The sequence below is a fragment of the Coenobita brevimanus genome, chromosome 92, assembly GCF_032717465.1.
Source record: "Coenobita brevimanus isolate Jiangsu-jjx chromosome 92, ASM3271746v2, whole genome shotgun sequence".
NCBI classification, from domain to species: Eukaryota; Metazoa; Arthropoda; class Malacostraca; order Decapoda; family Coenobitidae; genus Coenobita; species Coenobita brevimanus.
In genome coordinates, this window is record NC_137045.1 from 3,347,606 (window position 1) to 3,364,933 (window position 17,328).

Genomic DNA, 17,328 nt, shown 5'->3' on the forward strand with positions numbered 1-17,328 from the left:
ACTTCTTCGCTTTTTCCTTCCCTCCTCCCATTTCGCATTTCTCTCCGCCCACTTCCCTCCACCCACTTCTTCTCTCCCACCCTTGTCCTGTGATGGATCTTGAGCCAAAATCTCAGCGTCGGCGGGTCGCATTTCACACTCAGGCAGTTACTTCCCTCTCTCATCTTTTTCTGTTTTTTTTCTTTCTCTTCAATTTTCTCTTTCTGTCCCTCGTATCTCGCATTTTTATTTCCCCTGCCGTTATTTTTTATCCTTCCTTATTTCTTCCTGCCCCAATGATCTTTTTTTTGGCTTCCTCTTCTTGTGTCTTTATTTTTTCCGTCTCTCTTCCCTCACGCCTTATTGTATATTTATTTTTCTCATCAAATTCTTTTTCTGCTAGTCTTTTTTCTCACTTCTTACGTACCTGCAATTCCCTCAGTTTTCTTTTCCCTTCCGTCTTCTTTGTCACCACCTTCTCACATTCGTCTTTTGCTCATCTTCATTTGTCTTTGTCATTCCTTCTTCTCTCTCACAAAGCCTCTTAATTTTTTCTTCTCTTTCATTTTTTTTTCTTTCCTTCCTTTTCATTTCTCCTGCCCTCCTACATTTTACCTCTCCCAGCACATTCAATTTTTACGGTTATTCTGTCTGTCTGTCTCTGTCTCTCGGTCTCTGTCTGTCTGTCTGTCTCTGATTATTTCACTCTCTTTTCTTTTTGCTCATTTTTATCCATCCCTTTTTTCATTTGCCTTCTTCCTCTCATTTTTCCGGTCCAGCCTTTTCACCCCAACCCTTCCATTCGGCTTTCACACGCTTCTATTTCTTGCCTTCATTTCGGCCGACCGCTGTCTCTCATTCATATTCATCCTAACCTTGTTTCCGCTACAGTATGTTTAATGAAGTAGGTAGAATACACAGAAAAAGAAGAGAAAATGTTAAGCACAAAAGTAAGAGATCACACCTAAAAAAAAAAGTAAATCATTTCGAGGTTATCTGCTCCATTTTACAGGATGATAAGTAGGAAATTAACGCGTCTTAAGTGAACTCAGTGTTAGTTTATAATTGCTTCTACCAGTCAGTTTGATAAAGCAAGGCCTCTCGTATTGAAGGTGTTATTAATGCTACATCTTACCACTCCAGTTCATATTTCTATCCTATGGTAAATATAATCGACGGGGAGTGGCTAGAGTAAAGGAAAAAGACGTCCCAGCGCTCAAAGCTTCCATTCATAGTCCCTACTGTTTTGTTTACTCAAGTTCCTCGTCTCCGTATCTGCCTAACCTGCCTCACCGTCATTCAGTAAATCCTCTCCTATCCTACTTCAGTTCACGCTTCATATCCTTCAGACAGACTTTATCACCGGAACCTTTTTTTTTTATTCTGCTCTCTCATTTCTCTTTCATCTCCTTCCCACTCACTCCACTCCTATTATCCCTTGGACGGCGTGAGTGGGGAGAGTGGTGGGGAGGGGGTAAACAGGGCATCTTGGCTGTATCTTTTTTATTCACGTAGTTTCACAGATTTATTTTTAGTGATGTGCGCTATCTCCTTTATTCCTTCCTATTAGTTGTCATTGTTCTCTCCTCCTTCCCATTTTTCTTCTTCGTGTCGCTTGCTCTTCATAGGTCTATTCTTCGTCTCTATTTTCATCTTCCTCCAACGCCCCTTCCTTTCCCATTCTTTCCTCCCTCCCTTTTCTCCTTTCTATTTCGTCCTCGCTCCCTCCCATCCTCTATTTTACCTCTTCCATATAGACTTCTCCCTCCTCCCTGTAACCTCATTACTTCCCATGTACTCCTTCTGCTTCTTCTCTCTCTATTCCCTCTCTCCTCCCTATACTCTCATCTCCCCTTCTTCCCTAATCACTCATCCCCCCTTCTTCCTTCCATCCCTTTTCCCTCATACTGCCATTTACCCTGCTTCTCCATTCTCTTATCCTCCTATTCTCCATTTCCACCCTATTCTTCTCTACCTCCCTGAGTTCTCCTCCTTCCCTGTTCGCTCTTTCCTCCCTGGTTCCCATTTTTCCCTTTTATCTCTTCTCCTTGTATTCCCCTTCCTATCTTCTCTTCTTTTTCCTCACTTTCTTCCTCCTTATTCTATCCTTCCTCACTGTTCGTCTCATTTCTCCTCGGCGGCTGCCACCACTGCTACCACTGTCACCATCATCAATACCACTGCCATCAACATATTTATCATTATTACCAATAATTCAACGACCATCACTACCACCACCTCTACAGCCATCATTACTACAGGCAACATCATTATCATAAAATATAATCACCAGCACTGTCACCACCACTATCATTGTCACCACCACCACCACTACTGAAATTTTCGTATACCTTTTTCAGAAACACGATTCAGCCCTGATTACCTGACAGCAAGTACTAGCTCGTCAGCGATAATGATAATCCTAATATTATGATTCTCTTTGGCCAAACGGAGGGTCGTGGGTAGGGACTGACACTTTAAATTGCGATAACTTCCCCGTGTTATTAAAATGCGTGTGTGGGGGTGGGGGATACAGCTGCAGGCAGGGATAGACGCAGGCCGCAGCTGTGTTATCGCTGTTGTTCCCTGCAGTAGTATCGACACAGTACAGCGGCGTAGATTAAGAGCTATGGGGTTGTACCGGGTATGATGGGTACGGATTTTGTGTGTGTGTGTGTGTGTGTGTGTGTGTGTGTGTGTGTGTGTGTGTTCCAAATATGAGCTTACCGAACCTATACTGCATATGGTTCCGTTTTACTCTCAGCATATTATTTTGCTGGATGCAGTAAATGTACTAGCGCGTCTGTGGTCATAGCCAGCACACACACACACACACACACACACATTGGGAAGTACGATAAACTCTGAACTGTACCCATAACTCTATACGCATCGTCTGGAACAAGAAGATAAAGGAAAAAGAGTGAGGGGAAGAAGAGGGGTGCCCATAAATACACAAACCTCCCCTGCAAAAAGAAAATGGTGGAAGGGAAGTGTACCTCTGTCCATACGTCGCCTGGAAAAAACAAGATAAAGAAAATAACGTGAGGGAAGGAGAGAGAAAAAGATAAACTCTGGCCGTAACTCAGCATACGTCAAGTCGCCTAAGAACGTGCCCATAACTCTACATACGCCCCCTGGGGAAAGAAAGAAAGAAAAAAAAAGACTTGGTCCATACGTCGCCTGGAAAATGGAGAGAGAGAGAGAGAGAGAGAGAGAAGGAAGAACTCTGCCCACACCTCTACGTATGTCTCCAGCAAAAAAAGATCTATGTTTCCTTGTCTCTTAGAATATCGTGAAAGTTGTCAGAGAAGAGAAGGGTGAACAGTGTACGTCGCCTGGAGGATAGGAGGAAAAAAAAAAAAAAACGAGAGTAAGATGGAAAAATGATATTTAAAAAGTGTGATTGTGCACATTATCCTACCTACGTTGTATGAAAAAAAAGTGACAGGAAAAATGAAGGAGTTTGCCTTTAAATTTGCGTACATCGCGCGGAAGACGATAGCTAAAGAAAAGGAGCAAAAAAAGATACTGAAGAAATAGAAGGAAGGGAGTGAAAAAGAAGTGGTCTGCTTATTGCCACATACGTCACCTGGAAGAAAAGAGAGGAGAAAAATGTGTGAAAGTAAAAGAAGCTCCAAGACTTATAAGAACTGTGCTTTTATCCCTGCATACGTGGCTTGGAAGAAATGATAAAAAAAAAAAAGTGAGGTAGCGAGAGAAAAAAGCGAATCATTCCCATAACCCTACATACGTCGCCTGGAAGAAAGAACAAAATATGAGGTAGGGAGAGAACAAGGAGAAATGTGTCTATAACTTTAAATACGTCACCCGGAAGAAAGAAGTTAAAAAAAAAGCATGAGAGAATGTGAAAGAAGTTGCAAATGGAAAAGAATAAATGTGCCAATAGCTCTGCATACGTGGCCTGAGAGACGGAAGATAAAGGAAACTTCGTGCTGGGTGGAAGGTGCTGAGGTTGGGTTAGGCGGCTCCCAGGCTGGTACGAGTAGAGAGTAACGTCGGAAGGCGAGGGCTAAGGCGGGGGACTCCAGCCACTTACACCCATAAAATTTGTACCTAAGAACTTTTGGCATGAGGATGGTACTGGTGGGGATGCTGGGGCTCGGAGCAGTGGAGGGGATTATGATGGTGGTAGTGGGGAATATGGTGATGGTGGTGGGGATGGGGTTTCGGCAGGGATGATGGTGGTGAGGCTGGGTAGGATAGGGGTGATGGTGATGGTGACTGAGATGATGACAATGGTGGCTGGTGTGGAGAGATGGTGATAGTCATGGGATGGTTATTTGCCCTGGGAGATGGGTATGGTTAGTGGTGAGGGTATTGGTGGTAGGGGTATAGCTGTGATGGTGGTGGTAATGCTGGTGGTGTGGTGGGTGACGGTGAAGTGGTGGTGGTGATAGGAATGGGGGGGATAGTGATGGAGATAGTGACAAGAGTTGTGGTGGTGGTGGTGGGTGGTGATAGCATGGCGATGGGGATTGAGTGACGATGATGGAGATGGTAGGGGTGGAGTTGGACATGTAGATGATGGAGGTGGTGGGCAGTGGTAATGGTGGGGTTAATGAAGGTGTGGCAGGTTGTAGTGGTGATGGTGGCGTGAAGTAGTGTTGGTGACGGCAATGAAGAGTGGTGTTTGCGAGGATGTCGAGGCTGGTGATGGAGATGGTGGTGGTGGGGAGTGGTGGAGGTGGTGGGGAGTCCGGGCAGAGAGAAAGAGAGAGAGAGAGAGAGAGAGAGAGAGAGAATCATCATAATTCACTTCTCATTAAAGCTAGGTGCGTGAGAGAGGGGACGCAGTGAGGAAAACACTTACCGCAAAGTGGGGCATTAGAGTTATAATTAATGCGGCTAACTCTCCTGACTCTCCCCGCCTGCACACAAGACCACCACCTGTCGCGGAACTTGCAGATTAGGAGCAAAACATCTTTCAGGAATTTAGCTCTTTACCTCTTCAGAATCACTTCTTTTCATATTCTTCACACTGTCATCAGGGAACGAGTATTTTGTAGATGCAATGGTGAACGGGCTGTTGAAACCTGTGCCCAACCCTTGCCGTTAAAATATTCACTCTTCTCTAAGTATTAAGAACAATAGTCTATATAAAATTCGTCAAAGCAAAGAAGGTGTAAAAGTTTTGTCGACAGTAAAAGAGTTCTGGACGCCAAGCTGCGATGAAGCCATGACGGTTTTTATGTTCTGTTCGATGACATTTTATTTTCTGCTTTATTATTGTTGCCGCCAGACGGATTTCTCTGGCTTAGGGGAGACTACACGCTGGGAAGAGATTACAAGCAATCTCACTGGATGACGAATAAAAAACTGAACTTTATTTCTGTTTACGTCGGGCATTATGATTCATCTTAACCTTTCTTGCCTTTAATGGCCGCATTCTTGTTACTTAGAGCACTATAAGACAATTTTGTTCAACTGAGGTAAACTCTAGTGGTAAAAGGGTTCAGGACTGTTTTTGTTAACTTTTAAAAAGTTCGAATACCCCTCACTTGAATATTATAGTGTATAACAAGGAAGTGCAGCGGATGGCTTCATGGCGACTTGTCTTGGTGAAGAGGTCAGATCAATTACACCACCACAGCGAGAAACCAACCCGTTTCATCCTGTCATATGGATCCTCTTCTTCCCCAGGACGGTGAAATGGTCTGGTGCCATGTCCGCCCCTGCATGTCATGGGTCGGGCGGAGGGACGGTAGCCATCTTAGGTATGTCCTCGACTTATCCATTCTTTTTTGGGATAAAAACTCATATTTTTTTGTAATCCCATGATCTTACCCACGCCTTTCAACTCACAACTTTCCCACATCAAATTATTCACAACTTCATATCGCCCACGTGATTTTGTTTTCTTGTACCGAAGTTAGTGCGTATTTTAGGGATTCATGTTTTAATAATAAATTTTTGTAGCGTTCTTTACGAATATATATTTAGTGGGTAGTTGAGGTTTACTGCTCACACGATGCTGCATAAAAGCAAGTGTCTGGTCGCTGTCACTGTTATTGTCTGGTCTGAGCTGCCTATCCCCGAGTCCCTACACTCCTGCTTGGACGGCGTGTGTGTGTGTGTGTGTGTATGTGTGTGTGTGTGTGTGTGTGTGTGTGTGTGTGTGTGTGTGTGTGTGTGTGTGTGTGTGTGTGTTTGTGTGTGTGTGTGTAGGGGTTCTTGTCTCTTGGCTTTATGATTGAATGTGGTGGCTCTCTCGATGTGTGCATGTGTGTCCTGGCTTCTTGCTGATTCTCTGCTGGCCGTTGATTAATTGACTCCGGGATGAGGGCGTTGGTGATGCCCTGATAAGCTAGTTCGGTGGCTTGTACCGTAAGGAAGATGCTTGACGTCATCTCCTTAGAGTAGTTCATCTTTCTCTGATTGTTGCGGAGCCCCTGACTGATTGTTTATGCTCAGGTACTGCAGATTACAAGAGGAACACTAAGCACAGCACATACCTCTCTCTCATGGAAATTTTAACGTGGCCTTGTGCTTTGGCGTACTTTCCCCAAACTTATATCACTTCATTCTGAGTTAGGTCCATTCCCTAATCACTGTCTTGATTCCCCTATCCGTTATAGGTGGAAAGACGGACATATAGACAGACAAACAAACAGACAAATGAACAGACAGACGGGCAAATACACACAGAAAGATAAACGGGGAAATACTCACAGAATAATAAATAGAAAGATAGACAGACAGACAGAGATAAGCTTGGTTAAATAATGGGGGAATACTTTGGGCCGGATCAGAGCTGGAAAAAATTGGGTCCAGGAGGAAAGACAGAAGTTTACGAAGGCCTTTCACAACAGATGCCGTAGAAGATCTTTATCAGGCCCTGGAAGAAGAAAATACATAAGGAGATAAGAAAAAGGAAAGAAAAAGGAACTATGAACAAGGAGAGAGGAGGGGAATAGAGAGGCGGAAAACAAAGCACGGATATAGAACGGTAAAGTTAGAAGGAGGGAAAGAAAAGAAGAGAAATAAAATAAAAAAAGATAAAAATATAGGAAAGGAAAAGAGAAGAGAAGCAGTGAAAAAAAAAATTGAGAAAGAGAACGCAAAAATTTAATTAAGGAAAAATAAAGAAGTATAATAAGAAGGGCGAAGACAAAAGAAAAGAAAAGGAGAAGAAGAAGCGGACACTAATAAAAAAGGAAGAGGAGAAATAAAGACAAAACTAAGGTAAGAAAACAAAATACAAAGAATCTAGAATATAAGAGAATGATGAAATAAGGTCAAGAGAAATGAGGAAGAAGAGGAAATGCATGAAAAAGGGAAGAATCTGGAAAGGAAAATTGGACGGGCATCCCCGGGCTGGAATAAGCGTGGAAAGGGAAACAAAAAAGACGAGGGAGATAAGACAGCAGTGTAAGAGCATGCAGGCGAAATGAGAAAAAAATACACACGAAAAGAGCGAGTCTGAAAAAAAAAATAATGGAGAAAATGGAAGCTTGTGGGAAAGAGACAGGGAAAGACGAGAGAAAGTGGATGTATGAGATGACTGAATGAAAAGTGGGACGAGAAGGAAGGAGAGAGGGAGGGAAAGAAGGAGAGAGGGAAGGAAGGAAAGAGCGGAGAGATAAGGAGTGACTGGACAGAGTGAGCACTAGAGGGAAAGGAAAATGGAGGAGAGGAGAGACGGAGAGAGAGAAGGAGGGAGAGAGAGAGAGAGGGAGAAAAAAGGGGTAAACAGGGTAGGGAGAGAGGGGGGAAGGAGACATTGATAAGGAGTGATGAGTAGAAAAAAGAAAGGAACAAAGAGAGGGAAGGAGGAACGGGAGAAAAGAGACAAGAAAAGGGGTGGGGAGGAAGATTAAGAAGAGGAGGAAGGATGGAAAGGAGCGACAGGGAAGAGAGATGATGAAATGCGAAAAGGAAAGGTAGGTGAAGGATGAGGAGAAGGGAGAGAAAAGAGAGGGGAAAAAGGTAGGCTTAAAGACGAAGTGACAAAGGAATGTGGAAGTGTGAGGGAGAAATGACTGAAGAGAGGAATGATAGAAGGAGAAAGTACGTGGAATGAAAGAGGGAAGGAAGGGTGGGAGGGAGAAAGAAGGAAAAGGAATGAGAGACAGGGAAGAAAAGGGAAAGAGGAACCTATAAACCGAGTACCCTGCGGTAGGTAAATAAATTCAGGCACCAGCAATCAGTAACGTATAAGAAACCTGTCAGCTCGAGAAACATGGGGTATCATAAAACTCTACACTCACACCACGCCGAATATCACACCTCGGGATGGATGGGGGAGAGAAGAGAAGGAGGGGATGGGTGGAGGAGTGGAGAGAGGGAGAGTAATGGTGGGGGAGAAGGTGAAGTGAGATATGGTAACGGAGACGGTAACTGGGAATGGGTAAGGGGCGAAATTGGAGAAAAGAGATATTTGGGGAGAGCTGATGGAGAGAGAAGGGAGGAAAAATGGGGAGGAGGAAGTGGGAGACAAAGGATGGGAGATGAGAATGGGGGAGAGGAAGAGGGGGAATGACGACGGCAGAGAGAGGAGGTGAAGGTGATGAGAAAAAGAAGAGGGAGGGATGAAGGTGATAATGAAGGGGAGGGATGATGGTGATGGTGAGGTAAGGAGGAGGATGAAGGGTGGTGGGGTGGTGGAGGAAAGAAGAGAGGGGAAGGTGATGGACGGGAACAGAACTGAGAAGGATGACGCAGGAGTGGAGGAAGAGAAAGAAAGGAGGTTAAAACAAGAGAAATGAGTGTGGAAGTGAAGACAAAACGAGAAGTGAAAGGGAGGAAGAGGATGGGAAGGGGAGTGAAGGAAACGAAAGAAAGGATGGAAGACGAGAGAAGAATAACACTGGTTTGTCTGGCCGAGTATACCCATCGACCACAGGTAAACATAAGCTTCTGTGCGGCCGTCCTACACTTTATACACCTTGCAGGGAACGGGTGTCTCTTTATGGCGAACAACTGCTAGCCAGGGTCGAACCAGGATCCTTTCCCACATGAAGGTACGGAGATATATGAGAGAGATTTTGCTCCTGGGTGGACGCTGCAGTTGCTTTACTTCAGCTGGGTACACAGGCCATCACGTGTAGGCTCCTCATCAACGCAGGAAGAGGGAAGTAGGATGAGTAAATGGGGCGAAAGATAAAGAAGATGGTGAAGAAGAAGAGGAGGAGGAGGAGGAGGAAGGAGAAGAAGATGAAAGAAGAAGAAAAAGAAAGAGAAGGAGAAGAAGAAGACGAAGAAGAAGAAGAAGGAGAGAGAGAGAGAGAGAGAGAGAGAGAGAGAGGGAGAGAGAGAGAATGGCGAAGGCGAAGAAATAGCTGGATGGGAGACAAATGGCGATTGGAGTTGCACAATTCCAAATCTCTCTCCCTCCCTCTCTCTCTCTCTCTCTCTCTCTATATATATATATATATATATATATATATATATATATATATATATATATATATATATATATATAACAAAAAAAAAAATTATCAGTCACGAAAATTCTCCCAACCACGACCAGAAAATCACGAGAAAAATATGAGAGAGGTTAAATTAGGAGACTCAGGGTGACAGGAAGGTGGGGGGAGGGGGTGGGAAGAGGATGGTGTGGGGGGATGGGGAGATGAGGTGAAGTAAGAGGTATGGGTTAAGGTGGGGAGGAGGGACCGGATGGTAAGAGTGGAGGGAGAAGGTGATGGTGGAGGGGTGGAGTGAGAGTGATGGGATGCAGTGTGGAGAGGGATTGAGAGATGATTACAAAATGGTGGAAGGTTGGGATGGATGGAGGTGAGGGGGAGACGGTGATGGGTGGGGTGGGGTGTGTGCGGGGATGATTAAAAAGGATGGAGGTAAGGAGATGGGGGTCAGAGGGTGTGTGTGAGGTGGGAAGGAAGTGAGAGAGGCGTGATGTGGGCTGGAGGGAAGGGTGGAAAGTAAGGAGGGGGTGGGAGGGAATTAGAAAATATTGGAGTGAGGTGGGGAGGTGTTTAAGATATAAAGGAACCCCTTATCTCTCGACCTCGATGGGGGTTAATGGTCATTAAGAGAAGCAGCTTATCTCTAAAAAAGTCATCAGGTGTAAGGAGCGTACCTGTCAGTTTATGTGCCAGACCTGTTTTGTATCTCCACTGATGAGGGCTACAGTAGTCGCCTATATTGTGTGGAATATATCTTTTCGTCTGTCTGTGTGTTTTTCCGTCCTCATTGGCGTTCACGACACTGTGGCTCTTTAACAAGCCAGCTCACAAGCGAGACGAACTCAAGCTTCACCGGGACCTCTTGCACAGGCCATTTGTTGACAGACTATAAGCCGCCGTGTTTCCACCCTGGGATATTTGGACCGAGGTCCAGGATACTGATAAATAAATCTGAAAATGTGCACATCTACATAAGCACAGAGCTCGTCATCTAAAGGAGAGTTCAGAAGGGTGTAGGACATCTACAATGGCGGTAGTCTAAGTCACCCCCACGTGTAAACCAGCCACTAACTGGTTTGATGAGATGCCTCGCAGCTACCATCCTATGTCAGGGGACACAAAGGACCCGTCTCGCCCGTCTCATAACAAGCGGTCTTATCCTCCTTTGTCGTACACGCTAGTCTGGAAACCATCCTCCAGTACCAGGGGACAAAGGACGACGTTATGTCCTCGGGCACTGAGAGGGGAGCGTCCCACAACATCCTCTGTGTACATGAGTGCTGATTGAAGCCGTCCAGTCGTCCCTACTACACTGTGCCAGGAGCCGTAGCTGCCTCGCGGCCATACAGTATCATACTGAGAATTAATTGTATCGAAACATCCTGAGGACTCTTCTCATGGATACCTCTCTCCATATTGAATTATATATATATATATATATATATATATATATATATATATATATATATATATATATATATATATATATATATATATATATATACAGTAATTATCTGTGTATCTATCTATCTTTCTATGTATTATATATACTTCAACCTCCTTTAGCCCAAGGGCGTCATACCCACTTATTATTGCTTTCTTCTGACGATTATACTCATCTTAGAAGAGATCTTTGGAGCTGGAGGGGTTGGCTATAGCTTTCATTAACCCCCTGCACTACCAGTGGTCCTGCCAAACTGAATAAAATCGCCTGGTGGTAGTCTGAGTAAAAAGTCAAATACGCAATCCAGCTGAAAGGGTTAATAAAATCCAGTATTACTTGAGATTTTATAATCATCTTTATATTAAATCGTGGCCAAAGCCCCTGACAGCCACTCGACATATAAGCAGGTCGCTCTGTAATACACCCTCAAAAAAAAAAGAAAAAGAAAAAAGAAAAACTGATTACAGTGCATATTTCTCTGCGTCCTGTCAGGTTGAATTTCAGGCCAATTTGTCACCCATGACGCCCCTGTTCACACTGATACGGCAGGTCAGGGAGAACAGTGATAGTTTTAAGGTACCGCCTGTCCTATTATTTGTAACATATCACAAGTAAACGGGATGTGGAAAATAAAAAATGCTCGCGACAAATGTGGAAGAAAAATGTTGAGCTGCTCTCATTTATCAAGACAACTTCAGGGATACATTGAAGGCGTTTTGAGACATGACCGACAGTTAAAGACGCCAATGTCATTTGCTTGAGATGTACTTGTATTATCTCATGATATAAGAACGACTCAATAACAAACAGTCATGTGCAAGAATACTAATAACCGGAGAGCCATATTCCTTTCTATTAGTCTATCTATCTATCTATTGCCAGACGCCTCAATCCCGTTTGGGGTGGCCACAAACAAATCGCCTCCAAGTCGCCCTGTTCCCCGCCATTTCACTGCCCTGCTCCCAACTCACACACCCCTCTCTCATATACCTCTCCACCCCATCCCTCCATCACATCCTCGGCCTCCCCCTCCCTCTTCCCCCCTCCACCTCACTCACATACACTCTCTTCGTCAGTCTTTCTATTAGACATATACAAATTATCAGTCGAAAAAAGAACTGAGGATATATATTTTCGCTGGGATTCTACTTTGCATCAACGTTTCTCTTTCGCTCCTCAGGTAATTCATTCAGTCCGGACGTAAATAGATAACCAAATTAATGGATCTAAACACTGAAAGAATATCTAGGTAAAGGGATCAAACTGGTCCACTTTTTAGATGTATTCTTTTCTTTCACTGAGTGTCTAGCCGCCACGGGAGACGTCTGGAGGAATGCGGGCGAATGTTAAAAAAAAAAAAAAAAACTTCGATTCACTGAGCCAAGCGAAAAATATGACCGTCTTTCTCTCTCTCTCACACACACACACACACACACACACACACACACACACACACACACACACACACACACACACACACACACACACACACACACACACACACACACACACACACACACACACACACACACACACACGTTTTCACTTTTTTTTTTTTTTTGATATTGGACAACGATGACTGGAAGAATAAGAATCGATGGAGGAACCAGCGATGCAGAGAGAGAGAGAGAGAGAGAGAGAGAGAGAGAGAGAGAGCGAACCGGTGGGGTTGATTAGGGAAAAGTGGGAATAGATCAAGCCATACTGACGGAGTGATAGCGACAAAGATGAGGGTGATATACACACATACTGTCTCTCTCTCTCTCTCTCTCTCTCTCTCACACACACACACACACACACACACACACACACACACACACACACACACACACGGAGAGGGAAGTGGAAGGGACAGAGTGAGAGATAACAAGTTGTCGAGGAAGGGGAGTAGAGTGAGAGATAGGAGTATTGGAGTACTGGAAGAGTGGAGATTGAGAGGAATAAAGGAAGGAGGTGGATGAAGGAAGGAGAGAAGTGAATATGGAAGAAGAGAAGGGACTGAATTAAAGAGAAAGAGGTCTGTTCAGTATGGAAAAGGGAATGGGAGTAAATGAGTGAAAAGTGACATACGGAAGGAAGGGAGAGAACGAGAGATAAAGGGAGGATGAAATGAGAGACGCGAAGGGAGGAAGAGATTAGTTAATAAATTGGGGATGGAGGGAGGTGAGGGAGAGAGGAAACTAAGTAAAGAGGGAGGGAAACAAACGGATGTGAATTAAGGAAGGAAGGGAAACAAACGGATGTGAATTAAGGAAGGGAGGGAAACAAACGGATGTGAATTAAGGAAGGAAGGGAGAGAAGGGATATTGGAATAAACGGATGATTAGAGGTAAGAGGAAACGACTGGAGGGGAAGGAACAAAAGAGCGAGGGAGATAAGGGGAATAGGAAGAGAGCGTTGAGGTAATGGAGCAAATGGGTCAATAGAGATAAGAAAACATGAAAGGAGGGAAAGGATGGAGGGAGGGATGAGCAGAATAAGGAAGGAGGGAAAGGTATTTATTAGAAAATAGTTTAATAGAAGGATGGGTGGAGAAAAAGATGAAGGAAGGACAGGAAGATGTACTGAATCAAACGATGATCAGAGACAGGAGAGACTAAAAAGAGGGAAGGGATGGAGAAACGAAGGATGGTCGAGGATAAGAAAGGAAGGAAGGAGAGAATGAATTAAGAGATGGTTTAGCAGAAGGATGAAAGAAACAGATGCGGTACAGGAAAAAAATGAAACTACGGTGTGAACCGAAGGAGAGCAGGATGAAGATAACAGCGTGGAGAACAAAGACACAGGAAGGGAGAGATAACGTAATGGAAAGAATGGATACCCTGAGATAGTGGTAGGGGAACAAGGAACAAAGAAGCTGGGAAGAGAATGATGGCGGGGGAGAAAGAATAAACTTGTAAACAGGGTGTCAGATAGATAAGGAAAGGGAGCAGGGAGGGAGACAAGGAGAGGCTGAAATGAATAAATGAATAAAGGAGAGAAAGAATGAAGGGAGGGAAGGAGAATGTTATATGAATGAAAAGGCAGAGGAAAGGGAGAATGACAGAAGTGAAGGGAACAAGGGAGGAAAGAGGAGACTAAACCAGGAAAGAAAGAAATGAGTCTGAGGAGAAGGGTGAGAGAAAAAATAAAAATAAAAAACCGAGGAGAAGGCTAGAGACAGACTGACTGGGTCGCTATTTAATTCTTTTTTTACCTCTTCCTTTTCATCATCATCTTCTTCCTCTTCCTCTTCCTTTCCTATCTTCTTTCTTTTTCTTCTTCTTCGTTCTCTTCCTCTTCCCTCCCATTCTTTCACTGCTTTCCTTCCATCCTGTTTTTTCCCCTCGTCCCCTACCGCCTCTTCCACCGTCATTCTTCTGCTCCATACAAGTAACTTAGATTCAGTTTCCACTTTGGTGATGTAATTAAACTTCTCTTTAAAGAAAAGTTAACTTCCTCACGTACCCCACCGACAAACGCGCGTATCTCCTTGGCTACTCTTAAGTCATTCGCTTCCCCTCTCCCTCATTCTCTTCCCCTCTCCCTCATTCTCTTCCCTTTTCCCTCATTCTCTTCCCTTTTCCCTCATTCTCTTCCCTTCTTCCTTATTCTCGTCCCTTATCCCTCATTCTCTTCCCCTCTCCCTCATTTTCTTCCCCTCTCCCTCATTCTCTTCCCTTCTCCCTCACTCTTTTCCTTTCTTCCACATTCTTTTCTTTCATAGGCTCGTTCTTTCTCCGATTTAGGGAATATACCGTAAATGATGAGAACAAGGAAGGAGGTAAGAAGGAAAAGAAGGAAAGAAATGAGTAAGAAGGAAAGGAGGGTAGGGAAGAGATAGGTAAGAAGGGTTAGAAGGGAGGTAAGTAGGAAGGGAGGGAGAAGGAAGAGTAGTAAGCGAAGGGAGATCGGTGGAAAGCAGGTACAAAGAGAAGGAAGGCGGAAGAGAGTAAAGATAATGAGAAAAAGTAAAGGAATTATAGCAAGGAGGAAGGAATGAAGGAAAGCAAAGGAAGGCGGAAGGGAATAAGGATGATGAAAAAGAGAGAGGGATTACAGGAAGGAGGAAGGATAAAAAAAAGAAAAAAAAGGAAGACGGAGGGGAGTAAAGAATGCGAGACAAGAAAAGGAACGAGAGGAAAGAGGAATGAGGGAATGAAGAAGAGAAAGAAGATAGGGAGGAAGGAAGGAGAGAGAGATATGAAGGAGGACAAGGAGGGGGAGGGAAATAATAAAAGCAGGAGGAATATGGGAAATGGAGGAGGGAGGTAAAGAAGGGAATGAAAATGATGGAAGGCATCTTGGGAAGAAGAGAGGGACTGGAAAGAGCTCAGAACACGCACATGGGCAATTTCTTTGACGAGGGAGGGGGGGGGGCAAATAGTGCAACATCCGCGCCCTACAGATGGTCTAAAGATAACTTATTTGACTCTGTCCTGTGTCCTTGACCTTCGACAGATTGTTCTCAAAATCGAGTCACTTCATTTTTGTCCGATCCTTAACTCTTCCACTGAGTTTGGTCGAAATCGTATCAAAACTGTTTGAGTTGATCTTATCCTGTGACTCTAACCTCTGACGTCTAACCCCTTCCACGATAAGGATTTTTTTTTTTTTATACTACCTCTATACGGTTTTCTTCAGTACAGGAGAGACGCATCGTAGTGGAGTGATAAGAAAGTCACAGTTATCTCTTTCTACGATGGCGTCTTAATGTGCTCTTATTCGGCTACCACAAGACGATATTCATTCCTTCACGAGAGATACCGCGCAGTAGAGGAACAAGAAACAGTCTCCATTAAGCTCTTCAGCACGATGGCGTCTTCTAGTTTACACTTTTATTCCAATCACAAGGAGATTTTAATATCGTTAAGCGAAGAACACTCGTTATGAGGGAGTCAAAAACAGTCCCCGATCCTTTTATCCCCCCTCTTACTATGACACTCACCTTTACCTTTTTACACCTCGTTACCATAATCAGTTTTTAGTTTCGCGAGGGGAACTCTTCTCGTAGCGAGGGTGTTAATTGATTCCCCTTATTCAGTAAAATAATAACACTTATATTCCTCTGTTCTGTTATTTAAAAGAATAATAATAAATGGACGGCCTGGGTAACTGAGCGGCAACACAAAGTAAGAAGAGACAAATGGAACAACCTGGAAAAATAGGATTCAGATTTGCTGTCAGAAGGGAGAAAGATATGATGTTTTGTTTTGCGATGAACTTTCTGTGGCTATTGATGATATTGGCCAAACTAAATACAAAAGTGCCCCTCAACCGTTCTCTGATCTCCCATAGTTTCCTCCCTCGCCCTAAACATGGTAATACCCTTCTCTGTGTAATTATGTTAACGAGGTAATACCGTGATAATGAAAGCCCCTCTCCCCTCCAATTCATACCACATCTCCCCCTTCCACTCGCCTAACCATTCTCCCCTTCCACTCCCATAACCTGTCTCTCCCTCCACATCCCTAACCCATCTCTCCTTCCAGTTCCTTAGCCGACCTCCCTCTCCACTCCCCTAACCCATCTCCCCTTCCACCCCCCTAACCCATCCCCCTTTCCACTCCTTTTTCCCACCCCCATCCCTCGGGGAGTGGGATGGTGCCGGTAATGGCTCTTGAACCTCACAGCCTCCCAAAGGGGCAGTTGGGGTCTGTGTAAGTGGTGAAGGACTCCCCGCCGTTAGTGAGTTTTGCTGTGGGTAAAAAGACACTGGGGAATCAGGGACTCAGCTGAAGCACTTGACCGCTTAATTTTCGTGATCTGTGTTGCTTTGCCCATTGTGTATCGACGCCAAATTATTTCACCAGCTCATAAAGCCACTACATATGCTACGGCGCTTAACCCCTTAAGTCCGATCAATTGGTGTTCATTTTCATCTGGCCACCACTAGACGAATTCTTTAGCTTATGTAGATATCTTGTGAAAGTGGTTTATAAAGGCTGTATCTAACCTCCTTCTTTCACAAATTCTCCTCTAAGTTGCATATAATTGTCTGCTTTTGCCCTAATAAACTTGTCAGCTGGTAGCCTCAATGAAACTCCCACAAGTCTACGAACAACACCTACCTGACGGATGGCTTAGGTGTTGCGTTGAGTGTCCACAGTTCATGTTGTTGGGCTGCGGTGGGTTGTGATGGAGAGGAGGTGGAGTCCAGCATGGCCAGGGTGATGGGCTGCTGGTGCCGCCGTCGCAGCTCACTGCTTATTCGCACCTGCAGGAAGGCCATGATTCCCAGGGGCACCGCGTACCTGGGGGAGGCCAGTGAATTATTGATTTTCAGTGAGGTATGTGCAGTGGCGGTGTTAGATGTTAGGGTAATGTAAGAGAAAGAGAAGAGCACAAAGGAAGAAGAAAACAGAAGTGAGGACTGGCATGTAGGAATAGTGTGCACTTGTTTTGTCTCTATACCTAAAGAAGATCCAGGTGGAATCGAAATTGCTGTATCCTCACATTAATTCATTATATAAGCATAATTGCATTTGAACAATTCACCGCATATGAAATGATGATATATTATGTAATGGGTTTGTA

The 17,328-nt window shown here is 44.3% G+C and overlaps 1 protein-coding gene across 1 annotated transcript in view; it reads right to left on the bottom strand.

The window, feature by feature from the left end:
• Positions 1-17,328, bottom strand: part of LOC145412062 (orexin/Hypocretin receptor type 1-like) — a 90,643-nt gene that overhangs the window by 47,099 nt on the left and 26,216 nt on the right. Inside the window, exon 4 of the mRNA XM_080281980.1 lies at positions 16,863-17,045. Within this exon, the coding sequence (XP_080138106.1) occupies positions 16,863-17,045 (183 nt within the window). The remainder of the gene's footprint in view (positions 1-16,862; positions 17,046-17,328) is intronic.